We start from the raw sequence: 26,647 nt of genomic DNA, 5'->3' as shown, positions 1-26,647 counted from the left end.
CTGCAGTAATCAAAACAGTGTCTTACTGGCATAAAGACAGACATACAGACCAATGTAATAGAATAGAGATCTCAGAATAAACCCTCACATATATAGTCAACTGATTTTTGACCAGGTGCCAAGACCATCCAAGGAGAAGAGACACTCTTAACAACAAATGGTACTGGGAAAACTGGATGTCCACATGTAAAAGAAAAAGTTGGACCCTTACCTTATACCGTGTACAAAAATTAACCAAAACCAGATCAGATTCCTAAATTTAAGGGTGAAAACTATACTGGGAATTCCCTGGTGGTCCAGTGGTTAAGACTCAGCACTTTCACTGCCATGGGCCCAGGTTCAATCCCTGTCAGGGAACTAAGATCCCACAAGCCACGCAGGGTGGCCAAAAACAAAAACAGTTAAAACTATAAAACATAGCGGAAAATCTTGACCTTTGATTTGTCAGTGATTTCTTAACTATGATACCAAAAGTACAGGCAAAAAAAGAAAAAAACAGATAAATTGAACCTCATCAAAATTAAAAACTTTTGTGAATCAAAGGATACCATCAAGAGAATGAAAAGCCAACCCACAGAGTGGGAGAAAATATCTGTAAATCATATATCTGATAAAGACTAGTATATAGAAAATGAAGAACTCCTATAACTCAACAACAAAAAACCACAGGCAACTCAATTTAAAATGGCAAAGGACTTGAACAGATATTTCTCCAAAATAGATATGTAAAATAACCAGTAAGCACATGAAAAGATTGTTCAACGTCATTAGTTATCAGGGAAATGCAAGTCAAAACCACAGTGAGATATCACTTCACATACATTAGGATAGCTATAATAATTAAAAAACAACAGCAAATACAAGTGTTGGCAAGGATGTAGAGAAATTGGAACCTTTGTATATTGCTGGTGGGAATGTAAAATTGTTCAGATGTCATGGAAAACAGTTTGGTCATTCCTCAAAAGGTTAAACATAGAATTACTGTAGGGGCTTCCCTGGTGGCGCAGTGGTTGAGAGTCCGCCTGCCAATGCAGGGGACACACATTCGTGCCCCGGTCCGGGAAGATCCCACATGGCGCGGAGCGGCGGAGCCCGTGAGCCATGGCCGCTGAAAAAAAAAAAAAAAAGAATTACTGTATCATTCAGCAGTTCCACTCCAGGGTATATTACCCAGAAGAATTGAAAACATATTCTACAACAAGTACATGTACATGCATGTTCATATCAGCAGTATTCACAAAACCAAAAGGTGAAAACAGCTCAACTGTCCATCAGTGGATGAATAAACAAATGTATATCCATACAATAATACAATAGTATTCAGCCATAAAAAGGCATGAAGTATTGAAATACTCTGTAACATCTATGAACCTCAAAACCAATATGCTAAGTGAAAGGAGCCAGACGTCTAAGGTCACATATTTTATGATACCATTTATATGAAATACCCAGAATAGGTAAATGCACAGAGACAGAATGCAGATTGGTGGTTACTAGGGGCAGGGAAAAAGGAAGGAATGTAAGGCAACAGCTTAAGGGAAATGGGTTTCCTTCTGTGATGATGAAGATGTTTTGGAGGTTGATAGAGGTGGTATTTGCACAACAGTGTGGATGTAATAAATGCCACCGAACTGTTCACTTTAGGATGATTAATTTTATTTCCATTTCACCTCAACATAAAGTAGATATATATGTATATAAAAACCAGTACGGTATTTACCAAGAATAAATATTTAAAAACAGTGTGGGGACTTCCCTGGTGGTCCAGTGGTTAAAAATCTGCCTTCCAATGCAGGGGATGCAGGTTCGATCCCTGATCGGGTAACTAAGATCCCGCATGCTGTGGGGCAACTAAGCCCACACGCTGCAACTACTGAGCACGCGAACCACAACTAGAGAGACTGCGTGCCACAACTACAGAGCCAACATGCTCTGGAGTCCGCATGTGGCAACTAAGACCCAATGCAGCCAAAAATAAAAATTAAAAAAAAATATTAAAAAAAAACAGTATGGTATTTACCAATAATAAATATAGACCAGTAGAATACAGTAGGTGACTTAAAATATGTGTGATTATTGAAGAGCTTTAATATGATACAAATGTTTTTCACTTTGGTGAGAAAGTGATAGTTTAATAAATGTTTCTGAAAAAATTGACTGTGAGGATAAAATCGAATTTAGATCACTACTTCACACCATATGCAAAAATTAATTAAAGATTAATAATAAAAATCACATGTGGAAAAACACAAATACTTTACCAAAAAGTTTTGGAGACTATTTGTTTTACTTTGGCATGGGGAGAATTTCCTAAGCAAAAGGGAAAGAGAAAGTTACATAAATTTGACTATGTAATAATTAAAATTTTGGGGGCTTCCCTGGTGGCGCAGTGGTTGAGAATCTGCCTGCTAATGCAGGGGACACGGGTTCGAGTCCTGGTTTGGGAAGATCCCACATGCCGCGGAGTAACTATGCCCGTGAGCCACAACTGCTGAGCCTGAGTATCTGGAGCCTGTGCTCCACATTAAGAGAGGCCGCGACAGTGAGAGGTCCGCGCACCGCGATGAAGAGTGGCCCCCGCTTGCCACAACTAGAGAAAGCCCTCGCACAGAAACGAAGACCCAACACAGCAAAAATAAATTAATTAATTAATAAATTCCTACCCCCAACATCTTCTAAAAAAAAATTAAAATTTTGCATGGCAACAGATGAATAAATTATAAATGTATATATGTATATATATTCAGAAAATAAACACTAGACCAAAGAAAATAGTTGCAACATATATGATAAAACGTTTTATCTCCAATATGCACAAGTACCTAAAAATTTATAGAAAAATGCAATAACCCCACAGAAAATTTCAGAGAAGAGGAAATCCAAATGTTCAATAAACACAGGAAAGGATGCTCAACCTCATTAGTATAGAAATCCAAACTAAAGCAACAAAAAATTAGTGCTCGTCCCCTATCAGACTGGTAAAAGGAAAAAGCAGAAGCTATATAGCCCAATAGCAGTGATGCTGTCAGCACTTTCATTGCTGGTGGAACTGTGAACTGCTACAACTTGGGAAAGCAATCTTATGATGTCTATTAAAATGAAAAGAATATGCTTATCTCAACTCAGTAATCTTAATTCCTATGGTCTGTCCCTTAGAAATAAAAAACTGTATTCAAAGAAATGCATTTAAGGATTTTTTTACACCGCCCCCCACCCAGTTTTACTGAGAAATAATTAACATATATCACTGTAAGTTTAAGCATGATGGTTTGATTTGCAGGTAATGTGAAGCGATTACTACAACAGGTCCAGCTTAAATCCATCTCTCATATAGATACAATAAAAAGAAAGAAAAAAGGCAAAAAATTTCTCCTTGTGATGAGAACCCATAAGATGTACTCTCTTATCAACTTCCCTATATATCATACAGCAGGGTTAGCTGTAGTCATCAAGTTGTACATTACATCCCAATTATTTATCCTATAACTGGAAATTTGTACCTTTTGACCACCTTCCTCCAATTCCCCCTCCCCTCCCCTTAAGGATCTTTACTGCAGCATTGTTAGAAGTGGCAAACAAGTAAACAAAAATAACACAAACATCAATATGGGCACCATTACATGAATTGTATATTCATGCTGTGGGATATTATGCAGCCGTTTTTGTTAAAGTGTCAGAAATATGCCCACTGATCTCCAGAGATGTCTTTAGTGTATTGCTAAAAAGCACTGTGCTTTTTAGAAAATATGTATAGTACGATGCAGTTTTTCTTTAAAAACTTTTTTTAAAGACACAACTTCGGAATTCCCTGGCGGTCCAGTGGTTAGGACTCTGGGCTTTCACTGCTATGGCCCCAGGGTTCAATCCCTGGTGGGGGAATTAAGATCCCCGCAAGCCACCGGTGCAGCTTCGGGGGTGGGGCTGGGGAAGACACAACTTGTTTACACACCCACTCATTCAACAAATATTCATTGACTGTCTACCTCGTGCTGGGAATACAGCAGTAAAGAAAACCGATAAATATCCCTTCTCTCATGGAGCTGACATTCTAAATGATGGAGACAAGAGAATTGAGAAAAAGTGGAGATGTTAAATAGGCGGGTGTGATATAAATGGAAGAATCGGGGGTAGGGATAAAAAAAAATTGGGAATCCTCCGCATATATGGTGGCATTTAAAGTCATTAAGACTGGATGATTTTTGTAAAGTTTGTGCGTATTCGTACAAGCTCGGAGAAAGTGTGGAAGGATGCACTGAGAGACGAGAAAGACCTAACGTCAAATCTCAGCCGTTAGTCTCTTGGAGGTTTACCCAGCCTCTCAAAGCCTGTCTGTAACATGGGAAGAATAACACAGCTATCCAAATGGCTCCACCACCGCCACCTCTTGGTTTAGAAAAGCTGCCACGCAGGTGTAATCTCCAATACAGAAACGTAGCATCTCGAAAGCCCAGGCTGAAGCTAGGCGGGGAGGCGTTGCCACCGCTGCCATTTTCAGTTAGGGCAGGTGGCGACTTCCGGTCGCCATCTTGAGTGACAGCAGAGGCGGAGCTCCGACTAACATGTTCCTTAAGAGCCGGGCTCCGAGGGCACCTCCCCGAGAGCGACTGAACGCTAACCCTGGCAGGCGGAGGCGGACAGTCGCAGCCCCGCCCCCGGCTTTGGGCTCCACCTCTCGGCCCCACTTCTGCCGGGCGAGGCGCAGTAAGCGTCGCTGCCGTAAATCGGGCGGGCGATTTGCCGCATCACGGAAGATGGCGGCCGCGGCGGTGAACGGGGTGGCGGGAGCCTCGAGCTCGGGGCCTGCGGCGGCCTCGGGCGCAGTCCTGCAGGCCGCGGCCGGCATGTACGAGCAACTCAAGGGCGAATGGAACCGTAAAAGCCCCAATCTTAGCAAGTGCGGGGAAGAGCTCGGCCGTCTCAAGGTAGGGATCGGCCGGGGGTGCTTCGAGGGGTCCAGACCCAGCCGAGTTCCGGGCGCGGGGGGAGGCCGCAGCGCCGACACTAGGACGGGCTGGGTGATCCAATAGGGTGAAGGATTCGGAACAGCCAAAGTGCGGGCTTGGAGGAATGAAGACGTGAGAGGGGCCTGGAATGGACCAAATGCGGCCCCACGGTGGGGGGAGACGGAAAGAGTGTTTCTGGCACAGACGAGTGAGAAGTTAAAATTTTGGTGCTTGGAGACCTAGCTGGCTGGAGTGGCAGGATGGGGCTGTCAGAGTTTTTCTGATGGAGGATTCTGGACGACACCAAGTGGGGAATGAGGACTGGACAGGGTGATGGAAGAAGGAGGCTGAGATGATGGGGTTCGTGGTTAAGATCAGGTCAAGTTAGGGTCTGAGAAATCTGGGGCTTAGGGATGCGTCTGTGGGGAGAGGTGCCCAGCCAAGTTGTGAGGGCAATACTGAACTTAGGAAAAATATTCTCACAGTAGAGGACCAGAATGGGGCTCGGGTTGCTTCAGGCCAGGTGTGTTTGGGAGAGAGTACAAATACAGTGGGCTGGACCAAGTTGCTGAGGGGGGTGTATCTGATAAGGGATAGTGTGTGGGCTGGACTATGGGAAGAGGTTAGCCCCCTTTCCTCCCTGGTGCAGATGGAGGGGGGTAGCTGGGCCCAACCCACCAAAGTGTGGGAAAAGATTGCAGAAGAATTGAAGGTGCTAGTGTCTCCCCACCCCTTGATTCCATTGGGTCAGGCGTGGAGTGGCGTTACTGTTTCTCGAGTGGATCTGTTAATACTTGTAATATGAGGTCATCTTAAATGAGCCCTCATCATGTTCCCAGGCCCCGATCTGAGGGCTTTATGAGGACTGACTCCTTTAATACTCATAACAACCTTATGAGTCGGGGATGATGATTAGCTCCATTTTCTAGGAGGGAAAACCAAGACCTAGAAAAAGGTAAGTAATCTGTACTTGAAGTCCCATCTTCTCTCCTTCCTTCCCCTGCCCTCCTCGTCAGCTGGTTCTGTTGGAGCTTAACTTCCTGCCAACCACAGGGACCAAACTGACCAAACAGCAGCTCATTCTGGCCCGTGAGTGTCACTGGGGTTGGTGGGGTAGCGGTGGGGGTTATGGGCTGTGGTCATGGCAGGAATGGCGGCAGTGGTGGTCAGGGTCGGACCACAGTCACCTCCTGAGAGCTTCCCCTGTTACCCACAGGTGACATACTGGAGATAGGCGCCCAGTGGAGTATCCTACGCAAGGACATCCCCTCCTTCGAGCGGTACATGGCCCAGCTCAAATGCTATTACTTCGATTACAAGTGAGGATGGGCCCTGCCCCTAATTTGGTTTGCGTGTGTGTGTGCGCGCGCGGGGTTGTTACTCAGCAGCTTTTTATCCTTGTTGCTCTAGCCACTTGAGACATCTTCCTTCACTTTGGAATTACCCCTTTGCATAGCTGTGCCGCCAGAAGCCTCAGGGTTAGGGGTTGGCCTGGAGGTCCTGAGTCTGGGATTATACCATCCAGTCTCTGTTGCGCTCCAGTCTGTCTCCCCCTTCACATTCCCACTCTAAATTTCCACTCCCCAATGTAGCCACTATCCCCTTTTACCTGCCTTGGCCCCAGCCTTGTCCCCTCAGATTCATCCCCCCATGGTAGCCAGTAGGTTCTTTGTGACACTAAAATTTGACCATGTTTATCATCAGCTTAGAACCTGTCCTGGCTCCCCATAGCCTTCAGGTTTCAGACCAAGCTCTTTCCTGTGGCCTCCAATGCTGTATCAGCCCTGACCCGTCTGTCTGTGTCTCCCCATCCCAGCCCTGTCTCTCCCACTGGACTGTGAGTCTTCTATAAGCAGAAGGGTCTTAGTCACTGCTGTGTCCCAGCACTGCCTAGCATGGAGCCGGGCCCAGAGCAGGGACTCACTGGCTGTGTGTTGAATATGAAACTGAATGGCTTCATAACTGAATGGGGCTTGCATGGACTAATGATTAAGAATTTGACATCAGAAGCCAGACGAACCTGAGTTTGAAACTAATTTTGCCGCTTCCTGATTATATCGTCTTGGGCAAATGACTTTACTTCCCTAATCCTCAGTTTCCCCCCAAAACTGAGGGTGATGATTCTTAATATCATAATCATAATTAACACTTATATAGTATTTATTTGGGCCAGATACTGTTCTAATCACTACCTGTATTAAATCATTTAATAACTTAACCCTTATTTATTTAACCCACCTCTATCAGATGGGTACTGTGGTGATACCCATTTTACAGTTGGGGAAACTGAGGCTAAGTCACTTTACTGGTGTGAGATCACTTTCTAGGGCCCATATGATTGTGACTTCTTCATGTCTCTTTGGGCCTTAGTTTCATCTGAAAACCCAGGACCCGATACCCCTCCAAGGAGAGAGCACTGGGCAGTCGTCAGGGTCCCTGAAGCCTGGAGTGGGGGGCTTGGTCGGTACCTAAGCCCTCCTTACCTTGGTGTCCCACCCTGGTCCACAGGGAGCAGCTCCCAGAGTCAGCCTACATGCACCAGCTCTTGGGCCTCAACCTTCTCTTCCTGCTGTCCCAGAACCGGGTGGCTGAGTTCCACACAGAGTTGGAGCGGCTGCCTGCCAAGGACATCCAGACCAATGTATACATCAAGCATCCGGTGTCCCTCGAGCAAGTGAGGCTGAGGAAGGGGGAGGGGAGGGCCTGGCTAAAGGGAGTGGTACAGGGACAGACATTCGGGAGGGTATCCTCGCAAATGAGAGGGTTCACCCATCTTTCAGCCTATGGACTCCTTTGTCCAACCGATATTGAGCCCCAGCCCTGTACCAGGCACTGTGGTTGGTTTTCAGACTCAACAGTGAACAAAACAGTTAGAATCTCGATTTTGTGAGGATGACATTCAGGTGAGGAAGTGGACAATAAACAAAAAGATTAAATAACCTGTATATGGTCTGTCAGATGTGAAATGCTGTGGAGAAAAATAAAGCAGGAAGGAGGGTGGAGGGGCAGGGGCAGGGTGGTCAGGGAATGCCTTGTTGAAAAGATGAAACTTGAGAAATACTTTAAAGGGGTGAAGAACCCAACCACCTGGTCATCTGGGGGGGAAATGGTCCAGGTAGAGGGAGCAGCCAGTCCAAGGGTCCCAAGGCAGAAACATGCCTGGTGTGTTTGAGGGGCAGCGAAGAGGACAGTTTCTGGAACAAGGTGAGCAGAATCAAGGAAGAGCTGTAGTACCTAAGGTTAAGAAGTAGTTCTTAGAGCTGAGGTTTCATGGGAGGATTTCACTGTGGGGAGAGGATGGGAGAGAGGGCATTTATGGCAGGGGCAGCACAGCTTGGGCAAAGATGTAGAGGAATGCGCTTGGGGTGGCTCCAGCTCTGTCTCCCTCCTGGAAAATAGATAATTAGATACTAACCAAGGGCAGGCTTGGGAGAGAGACAGAGAGACAGAGAGAGAGAAAAAACCAGGAAGGGCTTCCGGGAAGAGTAGGACCCAGTCTGCATGGGGAATGGGTGACTGTATTGCAGAGAGTGTTCTAGTAGAGTGTGGATTATGGAGGCACTGGGAGTATGGTGAGGCCTCAGCGGGTAAGCCCCTGTGCTGCCTCTTCCTCACCCTCTCTTCTTCCTCACCCCTGTCCTCTACAGTACCTGATGGAGGGCAGCTACAACAAGGTGTTCCTGGCCAAAGGCAACATCCCTGCTGAGAGCTATACCTTCTTCATCGATATCTTGCTTGACACTATCAGGTGTGTGGGGGGCCAGGGTCGTGTGGAGTTTAGAAAGAGCCTGGACTCTGGAGTCAGACAGCTCTGTGTTTAAATCCCATTCTGGCCACTTGTGATCTGGGGAAGCTGGGCACATCAGTTCTCCTTTTCTCTGAACTGGAACTGGTCATGAGATGGGGGTAAGAGCCCTCATCTCACTATGGGCTGTGTATGTGTGTGCCCGTGGGCATCAGACCCTGAGCATGGACTTGGCACCCAGACAGCACTCAGCAGACAGAGACCCTGCTGCCTCTCATGGGAGTGCTCCACGAGTCATATGGCTTCACCTCAGAGTGTGGGCCCAGGAGTCCCAGAGATCTGAGTGTGGACCCTACTGTGGCCCTAGCTTTGCAACTCTAGTCAAGCTACTCTCCCCTGAGCCTTGATTGGTTGAACAGGGCAGGTAACACATTCCAGCCGTCAGTGCTGAACTGCAGGGTCTGGCCTGAGAGGACAGGGCCTAGAGAGTTGTCTGTGCTCAGTAATGAGAATCTCGTCTTCCCCCAGGGATGAGATTGCTGGGTGCATCGAGAAGGCCTATGAAAAAATCCTCTTCACTGAGGCCACCCGGATCCTCTTCTTCAACACACCCAAAAAGATGACAGACTACGCCAAGAAGGTGGCTGGGGTGGAGGGCAGGGGACCATGGGGCCAGCGAGCCAAGGGGTGCACTCACTAACAGCAGGGTGGGGTGGCCTGGAGGGACACTGGAACAAGACTGCCCAGGTTTAAATCCAGCTGTGTGACCTCAGGCAAGTTGCCGAATTTCTCCGAACTTCAATTTCCCTACGTGTAGAAAGGGGCTAGAGTTTAATATGTGGGATGAGCTTAGCCCAGCACCTGCCTCCAGGTGCAGGTGGAGGCTTAGCATATGTTGGTTGCTGGGCTTATCAGAATTCCTTGGAGTTTGCAGCTTTTCCCCACAAGACTTTGTTTCATTTGGTCTGGGGTATTGGTGTGGGAGCAGTGCCCCTGGAGATGCTGATGCATGGGGTGCAATAGCCCTGGTGACTGAAGAGGGTCAAGATCAGACTGGAAGAGGTGAAATTGAACTTGAGTGATTGTAACAGCTGATACTTAGTGATCGTTTACTCTGGTCCAAACACTGTTGGGAGACAGTTTCTTCAAACATGGAGAAACTGAGGCACAGAGAGGTGAAGTTACTTGCCTAGGGTTGTGCAAGGTAGAGTAGGGTTGGTGAGGAAAGCGATCCAGGGCCCACATGGGTAAGGGGAGGGTGCCTGTGTGATCACCCCACCCATCTCTCATCTCTCCCTTCTTGCAGCGAGGGTGGGTCCTGGGCCTCAACAACTACTACAGCTTTGCCAGCCAGCAGCAGAAGCCGGAAGATACCACCATCCCCTCCACGGAGCTGGCCAAGCAGGTCATCGAGTATGCCCGGCAGCTGGAGATGATCGTCTGAGCCCACCAGGCACTGGGGTGGAGCAGAGCTTGCATTGTTTAAGGCAGTTGCAGTGCAGGGTTTCCCCCAATAAAGGTGGATTGACATTTTCTCTCTTAGGCCCTTGTCTCCCCGAGTGGAATGGTAGGGACGTAAGTTCTTATCTCTGAAGAACTTGGAGGTTTGGGGGCCCTAGGAGGTCTGAGGTAACCCTGGGCCAGCCTCTGTCCAGTGGCCATTGCTCAAGGTCTCAAACACAGATGTCCACTGTGGGGGCCCAGTGGCACAGCGGGGAGAGCACAGGCCCCAGGTAGAGGGACTGTTGCAGCCAGCTGTGGACACACAGAAAGGCCAGACCAACGTACCAGAGTGTTTCAGTGAAGGGGGCGAAGTGTCCTGATTTTGAAAAATGTTTGCAATGAATTAAACCAGTTTTTTAAAATGACATGCTGAATGGACCTCTGTGGAACAAAAGGCATGGGCCCTGGCATGGGCTTGCCTTGGTTCCCACTCTTCTGAGCCAGTGCTGTGACTTACGACCTCCTGCACCCCCCAGCCTATTTCCTGCCTTGAAGTCCTCAAGAAGGTGTTTAAGGCAGAGTCCAAATCTGGCTGAGCCATTTGTGGTTTGTGGGATTTTCAAGAAAGTCTCAGAGAGGGAATGATCATTCCTGCTTTCCAGAATGATTTGCACTGAACCCCTGAGCTTGGCACCAGATCGGCTTGGAAATGGGGCTGATGGTATTAAGGGGAATGAGAACATCTCACCCCTGGGTGCATCAGTCCGCATGCTGGTTGAATGGAACCTCCCTTATTGCTAGTCTGGGTCCAGCCTCGTGTTGCCAGGATGTGGTGCTTTCATGGAGACCTCTGCCCCGCCCCACCCCTTCAACCCTTAGCCAGTGACTGACAGGCTCTAGGCATCTGGATGGTTATTTTATTGTCAAGGAGGGGAAGGCAGAGGGCATTGAGCAGACTGCACTCAGTTGGAATGGGTAGCCTGCAAGTCGTAGTGCTCCAGCCCAGCTACCAGGGAGCCGGCCAGCTTGATGGTGGTGACCCAGGGTGGCTCACTCAGGTGGTTGGTGGGTGTGCTCAGCCTAGGGAGAAGGTAGAATCTTCAGGACCTGGCTATGTGGCCAGGCCCTTACCCCTTCTAGGCTCCACTTTCTCCATCTGTGTAAGGAACCATGTCTGAATATCCCAAAGGTAGTTTAGAGCCGGGCTGTATCCACTTAAACTTAGTAGAAAAGGGGGCTGAGGGTTGGTGATAGTAGTTCTCCCAACTCCCCCTTCAGGTCCCAGCTGAGCCCCAGAGGTACCAGGGAAGAGGGTCTCCCAGTTATTCAGGTTCCTCAGGAGCCAGGGTCAGACAGACCCTGATGACCAGATCCTGAGATTTAGGGGTGAAGGAGAGGTAATCGCAGGATGCAGTGTCTCCCCTGAATCTACGGAATCAGGAGTAACCTCTGCAGCACAAGGACTGGGATATCAGTGCCCTCTGGCGGTCAAAGTCTTGGGTTCGTCGGGAGAAGGTGCCAAAGGCTGGAGGGGTAAGGAGTCTGGGGGGCTAGGCCTGGGGCTTCCTTTGGAGGCCTGCATTTATACCCGTTTGGTTCCAGAAGACCATCATCTCCCATCCCATCCCTGAAGAGCCTGGGATGTGGTCCTTGATGTCACCAGGGACAGGGTCAATGCAGTGAATAGGGTCAGGCCAGCTGGGACCAGTTTTCCCTCCCTGATGGCTCCAGAGACTAATAAGAGGGCCAAGGGTCACGTTGGAGGTCTGGATACTAAGGAGCGGGGCCAAGGTGTTCTCTGTCAGGGATCAGCATGATATCAAGGCTCCTCTTGGTTCTGAAGGGTTGGAGCTCAGCTGGGTTTGAGATGCAGCCAAGGGGAGGGTCTAGGGTCAGCTGGGGTCAGGACGCCAAAGGGTTGAATGGGGCACTCCAGGAAAGTCGGGTTCAGGACTTGGAACGGTATAACTCCCCTCCCTACTCCCCGACCTCCCCTCACCAGGCAGACACGTTGCGTGGCAGGCGGCGATGGCGTGGCTGGTGGCGGCAGTAACACTTGAAGGGACAAGACTTAAGCACCTGGAAGGGTGGCCAGTGGCGCGTGGCGCCCGAGTTAACCGTCCCCGCTGGAGGAGCCCCGCTGCCACCCCCCCCTCCACCACCGCTGTCAGTCACAGTAGTTGCAGTACATTCGCGAGGACCATCTCCAGGCGCGCCATCCTCACGCGGAGCGGCCCGGGCTGCGCGGGGACCCCTGTTCCGGCGCGTGCGGACCTTGACGGGCGCGGGCGCAGGTGGCGATGGCTCAGCCACGGTGGGAGCTGGAGCCGGGGGTGAGGCCGGGCCTGGGGCCCGGTCAGCGGCCAAGGCGAGGGGCAGAGCGGGAGCCGGGGCGGGAGCCACGGCCGACTCCAAGTGGCCAGGGCTTGGGGTGGGCGGGAGCGCCACGGGCAGCCGCGTTGGCTGGAGTACTGGCGGCTGCGGCGCGGGAGGCGGCGTGGGTGGTGGCGTGGGCGGCGGCGGCGGCGCTGGCGGCGGCGGCAGCAACTCCTGCGGGCTGGGAGGCCCGGGGCGCACAGGCTCGCCATTGGTGGGCGCCGGGAAGATGAACACAGGCGGCGCCAGCAAGGTGGGTGCGGGCCTCCGGGGCCTGGGAGCTGGATGCATCCGCCCTGGCGGAGGCGGCGGGGAGCCCCTGGGCCCTGAGAGCGCGACTGCGCGCCGTCGGGGCGCCCCGACGCCTCCGCCAGCTCCGCTGAAGCGAAATTGGCGTTCAGGGCCATCAGGGGGTCTCACCCAGTCAAATTTGGGCTTCGAGCCTACAAAGGTGGTGTAGGATGGAGGAGTAAGGGTCCGGGCGTGGGACGCAGGCGCCGAGGGTGGTCCAGAACACCCCTCGCCGTCTCCATCACCGCCTTCTGCTTCATGAGTTCCCCGAGGGACCTCTCCCGAGGGGCGAGAGGCCCCAGGAGCCAGGGGTCCCTGCTTCAGGACCTCAGCGTAGGAGATGGTGCCCGAGGCGGCGGCGAAGAGTCCTCCTCCGCCGCCGCCCCCGAGAGAGGCTTTGGCCGCTAAGGAACTCGACGCTGCCGCAGGGGACAGCTGGGGCCCTGACTTGAAGGTGACTTTACACAACAGGCTCAGGCCGGGCTCGGAGGCCACAGGCCGGGCCATTTCGCCCTCGCCTGCTTGGGGAGGTGCCCCTCTGCCGGTCATCTGGCCCTCGCTACCGTGCCTGGCCTGGCTTTCTGTAGGGGTTGCGGCGGACGTGGCCAGAGCAGGAGTGCTTCTGCGTTCTGGGGGCTGCGGGTCGGAAGGTGTCGGTAGTGGCGGCTCCAAGGGCGGCGGAGTCGGGGATGGGGCCCTCGGGACAGGGTCGGGGTCCTCTCCGGTTAGTTGCTGGGGCGGCGGCGGCAGCGGGCGGAGGTTGGGAGGGTCGCCCTGGCTGCGATGGCTTGCCTCCAGCAGACCGCGGATCCGGGGCACCGAAGTGCCTGTGGGTTTTCGCCACTTAGATGGCGCGGGCAGCAGGGTCCCCACGGGGGACGGGGGTGGTGTGGAGACCGCGGCCGCAGTCGCCTCCTCTGAAGGGGGCGTCACTGGCGAGGGCAGTTCTAAGGTCAGGGGCAGGGGTGAGGGTGAGGCCTGGGGCTCTGGGGGTACCAGGAGGCCCGGGGACGTGGAGCTGCCAGGGAACCAGACGCCCAGCCCGCGAGCCAGGCGCATGGCCGGGGAGGAGGGGGTCCCCTTGGGCTCCAACAGTGATGTCCGGCGGGAGTCGGAGGACGGGTCCAAGGCCTGCTCTTTTCGGGAGCCCCCACCCGCGGACGACTCCGACTGCACGTTCCCCATTTCTGACGGAGGTCAGGGGCTGTGGTCAGAAAAACTTCCGCCAGTCAATCTGCCAGGGCTGTGGGAACCCCACGAGGCTGGCTGTACTTGGTCCTATCCGTCAGCGCCAACCCCGCCCTTGTCCTCCACGATCCACTCAGGCACTAGTCTCTCCCCGCATTCCTGTTCCGTGACTCTTGATGTTCACATCTTCTTCCCCGTGGCCCCATACAGTTGCTGTTCAGATACTTAGTCCTCCATCCTCCTAGTGTACTAAGGTTGGGTCCCTGTCTCCCTGGCTGGTCCCTCGTATCACATCCCTACACTTTGACCACGTCTCAGGTCTCTAAGCTCCAAGACACAGGTCTTGCCCGCTTTCCTGTCAGTCACTCGGGCCACATCACTCATGATGGTTGTGCTCTGTAGCCTATAAGGCCTACAAAGAGTTCAAGCTTTTCTCCCTGGACTCTAAATAGGCTCCAGAGGCCCAGGCCCCGCCCCCGCCCTGTGGTCCCGCCCCGATTGTCAGAGAATCTGGCCTTCACAACACCCCCCGCCCCAGGTCTGGCCCCGCCTCCGCTTAACAAATTCCCGGTATTCTTGTCAGGCTAACCGCTCAGTCACCACCTCTAACCCTCAGATCTCTCTCTCTGTGTTGATCATTTGGTCCTGCCCTCTTCCCAGGCTTTAGTCCTAAATTTCTTTTCCCGCTCCTGGTCTAGCTGCAGGCCTCACTCTCAGGCCCCACCCCTTTACCCAAGCTCCGTCCTGGCTACTCCTTCGCTCAGAGGATCCCACTCACCGACTCCTCCAGCTGACCAAAGTTCAGACCGCGGCCCCCTGGGCCCAGGGCAGGGCGGGGAACGGCCGTAGCAGAAAATAACCGAAAAGAACGGGGTTGCGGGTGAAGGCAAGTGGGCGAGGCTGCGAGGGCGGACCCCGAGATCTAGGCCACGCCCCCGGGCTCGAGGCCCCGCCCTCCTTGAGCCAGCTTGGGCACGGCCCCTTACGAACCCGGTTCTCCCTTTGAAATACTCGGGAGTCTTCTTCCCCGCCCCCAAGCCTTGTAGTCCTAGGCCCCACCCCTATAGAACGTTTTAAGCCCCTCCCCTTTATAATGCCCCGCCCCTCTCCGTTAGTCTCTCTCCCGAAGCCCCGCCCATTACAAACACTGCTACGTAGCTCCTCCCTTTTGGAGCTCTCCGACGTCCAGCCCCTAAAGACAATTTACTTATAAGCTCCGCCCCCTTAGGACTTGGAAACCTCTCTTCCCTAGACCCTCTCCTTGCTCGGGCCCGCCCAGAAGGTCCTTCCTCCGTGGACCCGCCCCTTTCTTGACGCACGCGCTTGTCCGCGCCTTCGGCGTCCTCACCCTCTCCTTCCCCCTTTCCTTCCCCCAGGTCCTCCGACCCCGCCTCCTTGCAAATGCTCCCTTCTTGCCCCACCCCTTTTCGAACCTAGCCGGGCACCCAGCCCCTCCCATTTAGAACCCAAAACGTAGACCCTTGCCTCTTTAGAACCTTGAGACCAGGCTCCGTCCCGGACCCCTTCCTCATATCCTCAGGGACCAATGGCGCGGATGGGTGGGAAAGTAGGGGATCCTCTCTGGATCCTGAGAAAATGCGGGCTGGGGGGCTGTTCGCTGGAGCCAGTGCCGGGCTCTAGGACCCAGCGGGCAAGTGCGCCTGCCTCGCGCTTACCCCTCCCCCAAGCCGCCCCCTCCCCCCCACCCATCTTTCAGGTTCCCCCTCCCTCCCCCCTCGCCCCGGCTCCCGGTGCCCGTCTCTAGCGCCGCCGGAGCCAGCGAGGGAGCCGGAGCGAACAGGAGGAGGAGGAGGAGGAGGAGGAGGCCACGTCGCCACCGCTCGGAGCCCGGCCGGAGCCTCCCAGGCAGGTGCAGAGGGGGGCGAGGGGGCGGGGGCTGACAGACCGCCTGTCACGGTGAGGGGGCAGACAGCACCGCGCTGCGCCTCCTGCCCACCGGGGCACCCCCCGGACCCTGGCTGGGAGGACAAGGGGGTGGGGGCCCCCAAACTGCGCGGCAGCCATTTGGGGTACCAGTGTCCATTTGGGGGGCCTGGACTTCCTCGGAGGACGCCCCATTCATAAAATTCCGTACTGGACCCTCACCGTTGGGGAACTCAGGGGACCACTCCCCCCGGGAAACAGATGTGTGGGGAGCGTAGGGCATCCAGAAAGCCCGGCGTCCCATCCCAGTAGGCCCTGGTGCGGGGGGGACCCCTGCCCTCTTTCTCTGCTTCACCTGTTGTCGGGGGAGGCGGGCGGACAAAGGAAGCAGCGTCACGTGACTGCTCATTCACAAAATCCCATCCCATTGAGAAAAGGGGGCTGGGGGCGCTGCGGCCGCCCCTTCCCCTCCCCAAGGGCTGGGGAAACCCGGCAGCCTGCAGGTGGGGGAAGGGGCTAGACCTCGTTGCTGGGGTCCCTAAGGCTGGGGCGCCAAGGTCCCTGCGCTCGGCGGTAGTGAGGGGTTGGACGCTGATCCCGATTACTGGGCGGAGGGCTACGTCCCTTGAGCTGGGGGGCGGGGTAAGATGGTTCTGAAAGATGCTGGGGCGGGGAGGGAGAGGAGGAGGGATCAATTCCCCCCGCCCCCCACCCCCCGCAATCTCTGCCCCTTGCCTTTCCTCGGCAGGGGCCTGAGAGAGCAGGCTTGATTTTTGTGAATGAAATGCTCTCTGGATGTGTCTCGGTCGCCCGTTTCTGGCTTCCTCTGCCTCCATCTCCCTTTCGGCCTGTCTCTGGCCATTTCTGGTTCTCTCCCTGCTCCCTGCCCATCTCCCGTTGCTGGGTGACTCAGTGAGCTTTGCATCCGGTCTCATTCATAAATCCGGGAAGGGGTGGGGGGGAAGAGAGCCTGGGTTTCTCACCCAGCCAGTGGCCTGGGCGGCAGGGTGCGGAGGCAGTGTAGGGGGGACTGGAGCTGAGTTGATGGGCTCTAAGAAAATACATATGCGCAGGCACCCAGCTGTGAGGGGGACGATGGGTGGGGCCGTGGGTACGTGCTGAGGGAGGAGAAGGAGACAGGGTTGATAGGGGATGAGCAGGAGGAGGAAGGGAAGTGGAAGAGCAAAGCTATGGGGGTGAGGATGGGAAAGATGGGGAAAGGGAGGAAAGGTGGGTATGGAGAAAAAAGGTAGATATGGAGAAGAAGGTAGGCATGGGAGAAAAGAGATGGCAAGAGGAAGAAAGAAGCCATGCTGGAAGAAGGTGGGCATAAGAGAGGTGACGGGTATGGGGAGACAGTGGGCCTAGGGGAGGAGGTGGGTGTGGAAGGTAAGGTGAGTAGGGGTGGCTAAGGGTGCAGTAGATCCAGCTGTGAGGGATGAAGAGCAGAGATGAGGGTTGGGGGAACACTGAATTGGAGAGCAGGATTGACGCTCACTGACCCTGTTGTCCCTGTCCCCCCACCTCCTCCAGGTACATGGTTCGGGTCCGAGCCGTGGTGATGGCCCGAGATGACTCCAGTGGGGGCTGGCTGCCTGTGGGGGGCGGGGGCCTCAGCCAGGTGAGCGTATGTCGGGTCCGAGGGGCCAGGCCCGAGGGGGGGGCCCGCCAGGGGCACTACGTCATCCACGGGGAGCGCCTCCGGGACCAGAAAGTGAGCCACCCTGGGGCGTGGGGGTAGGGTGAGGGTGTGGGGAAGTAGGGGAATGGGACTGGGGATGTAGAGGTGAGGTCAGGTCATCTCGCAGCACCGGGGTGTGGGATGGAGTTGGAAGCATATCTGTCCTCTGTCTGAGAGTGGGGAGTTTGGGGACTATTGGGGGTATTAAGCAGGTCCTGTCCACTGCCGTTGCCTGCTGGACTGTCACAGCAGCCTCGCACTGGTCTCTTTGCCCTTCTGCTGCTCCCTCCCCCAACCTCAGTCTGTTCAAAAGGGGCTGGGCTAACACCTGACTCAGATCCTATCCCTCCTCGGCTCGGAACCCTCCCCGTGGCTCCATCTTGCTCAGAGATTCTCATCACGAGGATTTTACACCACTGGCCCCTGTCTGCCCTAAGTGTATGGAGGCATTTGGTGGGGGACCGTCTGGAAGTGTCCAGTAGGGTTTACAATCCTAATGTGGGTTCAGCAGGAATGTTCTGGGCTGTCTGGCCTGAAATGGAAAGAGAATGTTGACGTTGCAGCTGGGGGTGTAGTAGAAAGGTTTGGATCGTTTGAAAAGGCTTGGAGTAAGGGTTGAATTTCAGAGCAAGGATCGGAAGGAACAATGTACGGGGGTTTGAAATGGTGTCAAAGAATATAGTGTTGTTGGGCAAAAAGATGAGGGAACTTCTAGGGTGTTGACCAGCATCTGAGGGGAAATATGTGGGAGTTTGTTAAGAATTGGGGGATAATATTTGGGGAGCTTATTGGGGCATCAGAAGGGGATTAACAGTAACATTTTGAGATGTTGAGTAAAATTTGGGGAGTATGATTGAGTCACATGGGGGATATTGGCTCTCAGAAAGAGGTTGACTCATTTTTTGAGGCATTCAATAAAATTTGGGATTCCTATTGAGATATGGGGCGGGGGGTGGTTAGGAAAATGTAGGGATCAAGGGGTTTGGGGGAAATATTGGAGTATCAGAGGTGTGCCCAGTAAAGTTGGGGAGTGGTATTGGGGTGTTGATCAGGGTTCAAGGGTACACCTAGGGTTGAGAAATGAAGTTTGTGGGATGCTCTGGTATAGAGTCTGGGGAAGTCACAGGCATGGCTGGAAGGGGGGATATCTGACCTGGTCCCTTCCTGCCCCCCTCAGACCACCTTGGAGTGTACCCTGCGGCCAGGCTTGGTTTACAACAAGGTGAACCCCATCTTCCATCACTGGAGCCTGGGTGACTGCAAGTTTGGGCTGACGTTTCAGAGTCCGGCAGAGGCTGATGAGTTCCAGAAGAGCCTGCTGGCAGCACTGGCTGCACTGGGTCGAGGTGAGTGGTGCAGGTGGTGAGCATTGGTGGTGGGGGGGGGGGCTGGGGTGGAGGGTGGGAGAAGCCGGGCCCAGGGAACTCACTCTCTGCCTTTCTCCCTGCCCCAGGCTCGCTCACCCCCTCCTCCTCCTCCTCCTCTTCCTCCTCCCCTTCCCAGGATACCGCAGACACTCCCTGCCCTCTGACGGTGAGTCTCCAGGAGGCAGCTCTGCTGGGAGGGCAGGGGTTTCTTACTATGCTACAAACATTCTTGAGCACCTACTGTGTATCCAGCACCATGCCACGTGCTGGGCACACGAATTGGGGCCCAAACAATAGTGTCAATTTTGATCCCAGTTATTCTAGTTTTTCTGTTCTATCCTGATTTATATGTTCATTCAAGGGTATTTATTGAACACCTTGAATAAGAAGTGTTTTAAGCACTGGGGATACATCAGTGAACAAAACAAAGTCCCTTTCCTCGAGGAGCTTCTATTCTAGTGTGGAAAGGCAGAAAAAATATTAAGGTACACTATAAAAATGAATAAATATTAAAAGCAAATGGATGAACAAATTAATGGGAAATCCATCCTTCTTAGGGGTACAAACCTTGGAGTCATCCTTGCCTCCTCTCCTCTTTGATGCCCCTCATCTAATCTGTCAGCAAATATTGGCTCCACTTTCTTTCTTTTTTTTTTTAAATTTGGCCACACTGCATGGCTTGTGGGATCTTAGTTCCCAGACTGGGGATTGAACCCAGGCCCTGGCAGTGAAAGCGCTGAGTCCTAACCACTGGATTTCCAGGGAATTCCCTGGTTCCACTTTCAAAATGATCGGAATGTGCCTCCAACCTGGTTACTGTTCAACCTCATCTCCCCACTGGACCATCTCATCAACTGCCCCCTCCCCACCATCTCCTTTCCCCACACACAGAGAGGGACCCTATTGACATCTAAGTCAAATCATGGATATCTCCCACTTACAACCCTACCCAGGCTCCATCTCACTCGTGGTAAAGGACAAAGTCCTCACAGTGGCACATAAGATCCCACACAATCTGGCCTCCTATTACTCTCCCTCATGCTCACCTGGCTTTAGCCACACTGGCCTCCCACTGGTACTCCAAAAGGGCAGGCACATTCCTGTCTCAGCGCCTTTGCACTCGCCGTTCCTCTGTCTTAGAACACTCTTCCCCAAATTTCCACATGGCTTATTCCCTTATTTCCTTCAGGGCTTTACACACACATCACCTTAGTGAGGCCCTCCCTGAGTAACCTGTTTAAAATCTCCCAGTGCTCCTTATCCTACTCTTTATCCCCACCTTCTAAGATATTTTTTGTATTTCCTCTCCCAATAGACAGTTTTCTTATCAATGACTTTACTGTCCATCTCTCATGCTAGCATGTCAGCTCCAGGAGGGCAAGGATCTTTTGTTGCTTTCTTGCTGCATCTTCAATGCTTAAAACAGTGCCTGGTAGACAGTAAGTGTTCAGTAAATATGTGTTGAATAAATTGATTGAATGAATAAATGCACATAATGTCGGATTCGATTTGGCATTTGCTGGGGTACAGTGGGAGTTGCTCGAGAACACTTGGAAGAACAAAACTGGTTCCCTGGGCAGAAAAGGGAGATTCCCAGGGTAATGGGAGATGCAGGTGGGTCTACAAAGTCACACAGACAGGTCCCACTTATTGAGCACTTACTCAGGAAAGATGCTGTGCTCTCCATGCTCCATCTCACACCCTCCCGATGGCATTTGTGAGCCTGGCATGTCGTGGGTGCTCAATGAATGTTTATTGAAGATAGTAATCGGATGAGGTGGGAATTATTCCCAAGTTACAGAAAGGAAACCAAGGGTCTGAGAAGCTCGTAAAGGACAGAGCTTGGTTTGGATGGGAAGGAACACATTCCAGGTGGGTGGAACTGCCCCAGTAAAGGTGTGGTGGTGGGAAGGAGGCAGGAAGGCAGCTGACAGCCAAGGGAGAGGGCTTCTGAGAAGGGAGGTTGGTTTGATGTTCTGTAGGTTGGTGAGCTGAGCAGATAAGAAGAGAAAGTCAAATAATAATAACCATTTCCAGCCCTTCCTGTACTTCAGGCATGTTTATGCCCTTTACAGTGGGTCCTAACCACATCGTTACGAATAGACAATATTATGATCCCCATTTTACAGAAGAGGAAACTGAGGCTCAAAGAGCTGAGCTCACTTGCCGGAGGTCACACAACCAGTCAGTGGCAGAGCCGGGGCTTGAACCCAGGCCTGTCTGGCCGCAGAGCCCTCGCTCACAATGGGAGGGGGTCTATGTAAGGGCATCGGCTGTGCCAGGGGTCCCGGCTCTGAGGCCGCCAATCTCCCCCAGTCCCACGTGGACAGCGACTCCTCCTCCAGTCACAGCCACCAGGAGACGCCTCCCACCGCAGCGGCGGCCCCCATCGTCACCGTGGAGTCAGCTTCTGGCTTCGGGCCGGCCACGCCCCCCCAGCGCCGCCGCTCGTCAGCTCAGGTGCGACCTCCGACCCCCGGTGAAATAAGGCCGGGCGCTGGGGTCCCGAAAGTGGGCGGGAACTGAGGCCGCAGAGGGGCAAGAAACCACAGATTCTAAGGGATGGCTGACCCGACTTATGGCGGGGGAGCTTAGGCCTGGGTTCCTCGGAAGGTTGGGTGAGGGCTTCCTGCGTCTCCTGCGCTCTTGGAGACTGGAAAGTTCTGAATTCCACAGAGGTTTAGGGGACGACTCGGACAATGACTATATTAGGAAGTTGGTGGTACTCGTGGAAGGAGTCCTTTAGTGCTTAATTCACGAGGGGTAGGGCTCAGTATCCAAGGGGTAAAAGGGACCTGGGGACCAGACTCCTGCGTCCTGAAGGAGGAGACGGCTGGGGTCCAGGAGTCTTGAATCTGAGAGTAGAGGGGGCTGGGTACTGGGACCCCGGATCTTGAGAGAGGGCAGGACTGAGAGCCTGGACCACTGGGTCCTTAAGGTGTGGGTTTGGTTCCCGGAGTCTTCTGTCGGTCCCTAGATGTCCTCTGTCCCTGGGAGGGGAGTGGGCTGAGGACTTACAAGTCTGAGTACCGGACCCAGGCAGTCAGGATACCAGGGCAGGATCCTAGGATGAATGACGCCTGTGGCTGGGTCTGTGGATTCTCGGGTCTTCTAAGGCCGGGATGGATTGTGGTGGGATGTGGGGCATCACAGACCCCGCTAACTTCTTCTCCTTTGTCTTCGTCCCGCAGAGCTACCCTCCGCTCCTACCGTTCACGGGGATTCCGGAGCCTTCAGAACCCCCGGCCGGGACAGGGGGGCTGGGCTGGGGCGGCCGCGGCTATGAGGATTACCGGCGAGCTGGGCCACCCGCACCCCTCGCCCTATCCACCTGCGTCGTGCGCTTCGCCAAGACCGGCGCGTTGAGGGGCGCAGCCCTGGGGCCCCCCACAGCCCTGCCCGCCCCTCTCACCGAGGCTGTGCCTCCAGCACCCCCGATTCGCCCACCCCCGGGCCCCGGCCCGGCCCCTGCACCTACCAAGGCCTCCCCGGAGGCGGAGGAGGCGGCGCGCTGCGTGCACTGCCGCGCGCTCTTCCGCCGTCGCGCCGACGGGCGTGGCGGCCGCTGCGCCGAGGCCCCGGACCCGGGTCGCCGGCTGGTGCGCCGTCTCAGCTGCCTGTGGTGCGCCGAGAGCTTGCTCTACCACTGCCTGTCGGATGCCGAGGGCGACTTCTCGGACCCGTGCGCCTGCGAGCCGGGCCACCCGCGCCCCGCCGCGCGCTGGGCCGCGCTGGCCGCACTCTCCCTCGCCGTGCCCTGCCTCTGCTGCTACGCGCCCCTGCGCGCATGCCACTGGGTCGCAGCGCGATGCGGCTGCGCAGGCTGCGGGGGTCGCCACGAGGAGGCGGCGCGGTGAGGACGGCCTGGTGGGTCCGGTAGCCGGACCGAGGACCCAAAATTGAGGGTCCAGGACCCCGGACTCCGTTCGGACCCCAAACCCAAACCTAGACACACCCGGAACTTGGAGCTTGAGTTTGGATTGAGAGACCCCAGACCTGGAACCTGGACCCCAAATGTAGGACTGAGAGACCCCAGAACCAGCTTCATTGGGATGTCTGTCCAAGAGGTCCCAGGCATCCTGAGTTCTGGCGTCCCCGTTCTCCATCCCCACTCCGCCCCGCTCTGGCCTAGACTGAGCAGATTCCAGGGATGCCCAGACTCTTCACCTCAGGCAGGCAGGGGAGCACACGGATCCCTGAGAATCGGGCTCTGAATCCTGACTCACTGTTCAAATTACCAATCTAGACCCAGTCATGCCTGGCACCATGAACCCTCAAATTACAACCCCAGAATTAGGAGTTGCCGGTACCTGACCCTGCCTGTATACAATTACTCCCAGATCTTGAGACCCTAAGACCCAGAATCACCCCTAAATCGTTCCTGAATGCTCACCTAAAACTCGGAGCACCTGTATCTGAGATGTTCTTGTAGCCCCAGGACTTCTTAGATACCGAATCCTCTTAAGATACTCTGAGTCCTTGGATGTGCTCAAACGGATGTTCTCTGACCCAAATGACTTGGGAGACCCATCTCAGAGCCCCCCCTCCCCACACGCACACTGCCCAAGATCCAGAATTAAGACTCCAAGATGCTCTGTGAGCCAGGGATCAAAGAAGTCTGTAGACCACCGACACCAAGCCTGTGTTCCCAGGAGCTTTCGACTTCATATGTAGGACTCTGAGATGCCTAGTCCCGCAGGTGTAAGACTGGAGGCAACCAACACCTCAGGGCCCAACACATTGGTCCCAACCCCTCAGATAGCCCTCTTCCAATCCTCCTTGGACTTGCATTTCAAGCCCCAGAATGTCCTGGAATCTTTGGCTTCTTCGTACCCACAAATTCCCCAATCCACTAAAGGCTGGGAGCCCAGCTCCCACAAGATGGGATGTTCATGGCAACTCAGACCTCTGACCCTTTGCCCCTGAGTGACCCCAAGGTGCTTTAGGAGCACTAGATCCAAGACCCCAAGGTGCCATTGACCCCCAAATTCAGCACTCAAGCCTACACAATATTGGGATCGTCCCTGACCCAAGACCTTGGTCCCTCCATACCAGAGACAAATCTGAGGCTCCCTGGGACCCTAGCACCTTCAGATCCCAGATTTCTTTGGACCCAAACCTCTCTAGCCTGATACTTCCCAGGCCCAGCTTGTGCATCCCCTGAGGCCTGCTGCCCATTGAATCCTGCCATCCATACGCCCCTGAAACCCCAAGTTCCCAGACACTGGAATTCTAGTCCCAAGGGCTCCAGCCCAAGCTCTCAGTATCCCACAGAACTACCCCTTTACCCTAAGGGGAAAAAAACATTTTGAGGTAATGTTCCTGGATTCCAGGACCAACCAAGAGCACCCCTGCTCCCATCTCTAGGACCCAGCATTGCTGTAGATGATTGTGCAAGCTGTTCATGAAGCAGAGGCACACAGCCAAGGTGGTGAGTGGGGCTGGCCGTGCTGTGCCCTCAGAGGAAGGTGGGCATTGCACAAAGGCAACTAGATATGGCTCTATTGGCACAAAGGCCACACACACACATGCCAACCTTGCAGACTCTCTTCCAAGCCCAACTTTGAGTCCTAGCCCTAGTCCAAGCCTTTTATGATCTGCCCCTCTGTTAACTCCTTCTCTTCCATTTCAGAGTTGGGGGTTGTTTCAGAAAGTTTGAAAGCGTGGTTCATGGCCCATTGAGAGTCCTCTTCTGGGGAAGGGGGATTCCAAGGTCACTTTCCCCTGAGTGGAATGGGACTTCTAGTGTACCACAGATCCGATGGCCTCCTGCGTTGGGGGGGGGGGTATCACGGTCTTGGAGCAACACAATCTCAATGTTGTACGGGCTTGGGACCTGCATCTGGTCCCGAGCACCTTGAAATGTGCACTTACCTTTCCTCATTACCCAGACTTGGATAGCCTTGTGGGGGTTCAAGGGATAGGTCAAGGGGGCCAGAGGGGTGGATCCTCCTGTCACTTCCTTTAAATTATTAACTATTTATTATATCCGGAACCTGTGAGATTCAGCTCTCTCAAGCAGACCCTGGGATGGGTGAGAGAAAAGGGGGGTGTCCCTCCCATCCCCACTCTGCCCAGCTCTCATCACTGTCAGACCCACCAGAGCTGAGGGCGGAGGGACTGGAGGCTGGGGCAGCCTGGGTCCCCATCCCCCTCTCTGTGCCTCGGTCTCCTCCCTTCCGTGGTGGGCGGGGGGAAGCTCCATTCTTAACCTACCTCGTTTTGGGGAGGGGTGGGACGGGGGACCAGAGTGCTGTAAGGTGCTGCGGGATCTGCGGATGAAGTGGGGGGCTGGGGGACGGTTCCCTGGCTCCCACCTCCCAGCACCGCCTCTCCCAGGTCTCCCAGTCCTGCTCCCTGCTGATACCCACCTCTGATCCATGATTACTCTTCATCACCCCTAAATCAGGGGTGCATGGAGGGATGACCCTGGGAGCCAGGAAGACCTCAGACCCTGGAGCCCCCAGGCCCAATTTCCCAGCTGCTTGCCCCTCAGATTGGATGCTTGGCCCCCATACTCGGGAGAGGCACCCCGACATTTATCTTCCTGATCTTGATTCTAAGCCAGTCTGTGACCTCAATGTTGTTATCAGGGCAGGCTGAAGTAGCGGGGGATGATGCGGGCCGAAGACCCAGCCTTGTCATCGGGGGAGGGGGCATGAGATATCGGCTCCAAGAAATGTCTGTGACAAAGTCTCAGCCTGTGTTCTTTATTTGCATTGATGCACCCCATCCATTCACCTTCCTGAACCACCAGACCAGTCCCCTACCCAAATCCTCCTTTCCCCTTCCCATCCTTTAGTCCCAAGCAGATCCTCCAGCTGAATCTTATACCTCCAGTCACTCTACATTTATTGGACACCCTTTTTATTGGCGCTGGGGATAAGGCAGTGAACAGAACAGACAAAAATTGGGGAATTCCCTGGCGGTCCAGTGGTTAGGACTCCACATCACTCTCACTGCCAAGGGTGCAGTTTCAATCCCTGGTTGGGAAACTAAGATCCCTCAAGCCACGAGGCCAGAACAGACAAAATCCTTTCCCACAAGGAACTTATGAGCCTTACAGTGAAGGAGATAACATGTTAGAAATGATACATACTATAAAGAAAAAATAAAGTGGAGATGGGGGATACAGGCAGTTGTAGCTGGCGTGGTCAGGGAGTCCCCACTAAGGAGCTGGCGTTTGAATAAAGCCCTGAAGGAGGTGAGGGAGTCTTGTGGATGTCTGCAGGAAGAGCACTCCAGGTAAAGGGGACAGTTGTGCGAGGCCCTGAGGGAGAAGCATGCCTGGTAAGTCTGAGGGACATCAAGGGAGCTGGACGGGGGAAAGCAAGGAGGAGGGTGCTTAGGAGATGAAGGCTGAAAGGTGACAGGGAGGATCTGTGGGGCCTTGCAAGCTACTGCATGGACTTTTCTGCTCACACGGAGTGAGGTGGAGCTACAGGAAGGCTCCAAGCATGGGAGGGATGTAACCTGACTCAGGTATTCATAGGTTCCCATCTGCTGCCTGTGGGGGACAGATACTGGGGAGGAGGGGCCGTGGAGACATGGTGAAGCCTGCTGGGATGGTCCAGGGGGGACAGTGGTGCACAGGACGAGGGTGAGAGCAGTGGAGGCGGGGAGAAGTGGGCAAGATACTGGATCTGTTTTGAAGGTCCAGTTCACCAATTTAGATATGGAGTACACTATAAAGAGTAGAGTCAAGGTTATGACTCCAAGGCTTTGGCCT

At 53.9% G+C, this 26,647-nt stretch overlaps 3 protein-coding genes and 1 long non-coding RNA gene across 12 annotated transcripts; 2 read left to right on the top strand and 2 right to left on the bottom strand.

Moving 5' to 3' along the window:
* Nucleotides 1–4,531: 4,531 nt before the first annotated feature.
* On the top strand, nt 4,532–10,230 carry PSMD8 (proteasome 26S subunit, non-ATPase 8). The gene is made up of 7 exons (XM_067719935.1): nt 4,532–4,922; nt 5,960–6,032; nt 6,160–6,262; nt 7,452–7,617; nt 8,591–8,691; nt 9,217–9,328; nt 9,995–10,230. The coding sequence occupies exons 1-7, from the start codon at nt 4,560–4,562 to the stop codon at nt 10,130–10,132; spliced, it is 1,056 nt and encodes a 351-aa protein (XP_067576036.1). The 5' UTR covers nt 4,532–4,559; the 3' UTR covers nt 10,133–10,230.
* Nucleotides 10,231–10,372: 142 nt separating this feature from the next.
* GGN (gametogenetin) lies at nt 10,373–15,044 on the bottom strand. Of its 3 annotated transcripts, none has more exons than XM_067719923.1 (3): nt 14,765–15,044; nt 12,131–14,041; nt 10,373–11,211 (listed from the first exon to the last, which is right to left on the bottom strand). In XM_067719923.1, the coding sequence occupies exons 2-3, from the start codon at nt 13,981–13,983 to the stop codon at nt 11,094–11,096; spliced, it is 1,971 nt and encodes a 656-aa protein (XP_067576024.1). In that variant the 5' UTR covers nt 13,984–14,041; nt 14,765–15,044; the 3' UTR covers nt 10,373–11,093. The 3 variants fall into 3 exon arrangements, with proteins under 3 accessions (XP_067576024.1, XP_067576025.1, XP_067576026.1); XM_067719924.1 differs by having other exon boundaries at nt 12,131–14,002; XM_067719925.1 differs by having other exon boundaries at nt 10,373–11,287; nt 12,131–15,044.
* On the top strand, nt 14,158–25,612 carry SPRED3 (sprouty related EVH1 domain containing 3). Of its 7 annotated transcripts, none has more exons than XM_067719932.1 (6): nt 14,158–15,852; nt 17,404–17,491; nt 18,729–18,897; nt 19,005–19,084; nt 21,235–21,378; nt 22,110–25,612. In XM_067719932.1, exons 2-6 carry the CDS (start codon nt 17,408–17,410, stop codon nt 22,773–22,775), a joined length of 1,143 nt encoding a protein of 380 aa, XP_067576033.1. In that variant the 5' UTR covers nt 14,158–15,852; nt 17,404–17,407; the 3' UTR covers nt 22,776–25,612. The 7 variants fall into 7 exon arrangements, with proteins under 7 accessions (XP_067576033.1, XP_067576028.1, XP_067576034.1 ...); XM_067719927.1 differs by having other exon boundaries at nt 17,404–17,584; XM_067719933.1 differs by having other exon boundaries at nt 14,158–15,856.
* Nucleotides 20,653–22,691, bottom strand: LOC137215156 (uncharacterized). The gene is made up of 2 exons (XR_010939172.1): nt 22,397–22,691; nt 20,653–20,909 (listed from the first exon to the last, which is right to left on the bottom strand). It is a non-coding gene; the product is annotated as an uncharacterized lncRNA (long non-coding RNA).
* Nucleotides 25,613–26,647: the final 1,035 nt, after the last annotated feature.

Source organism: Pseudorca crassidens, chromosome 20, assembly GCF_039906515.1.
Source record: "Pseudorca crassidens isolate mPseCra1 chromosome 20, mPseCra1.hap1, whole genome shotgun sequence".
Classification (NCBI taxonomy): domain Eukaryota; kingdom Metazoa; phylum Chordata; class Mammalia; order Artiodactyla; family Delphinidae; genus Pseudorca; species Pseudorca crassidens.
The sequence above is the reverse complement of the archived record's forward strand: the minus strand, read 5'-3'. Positions and strand labels throughout refer to the sequence as shown.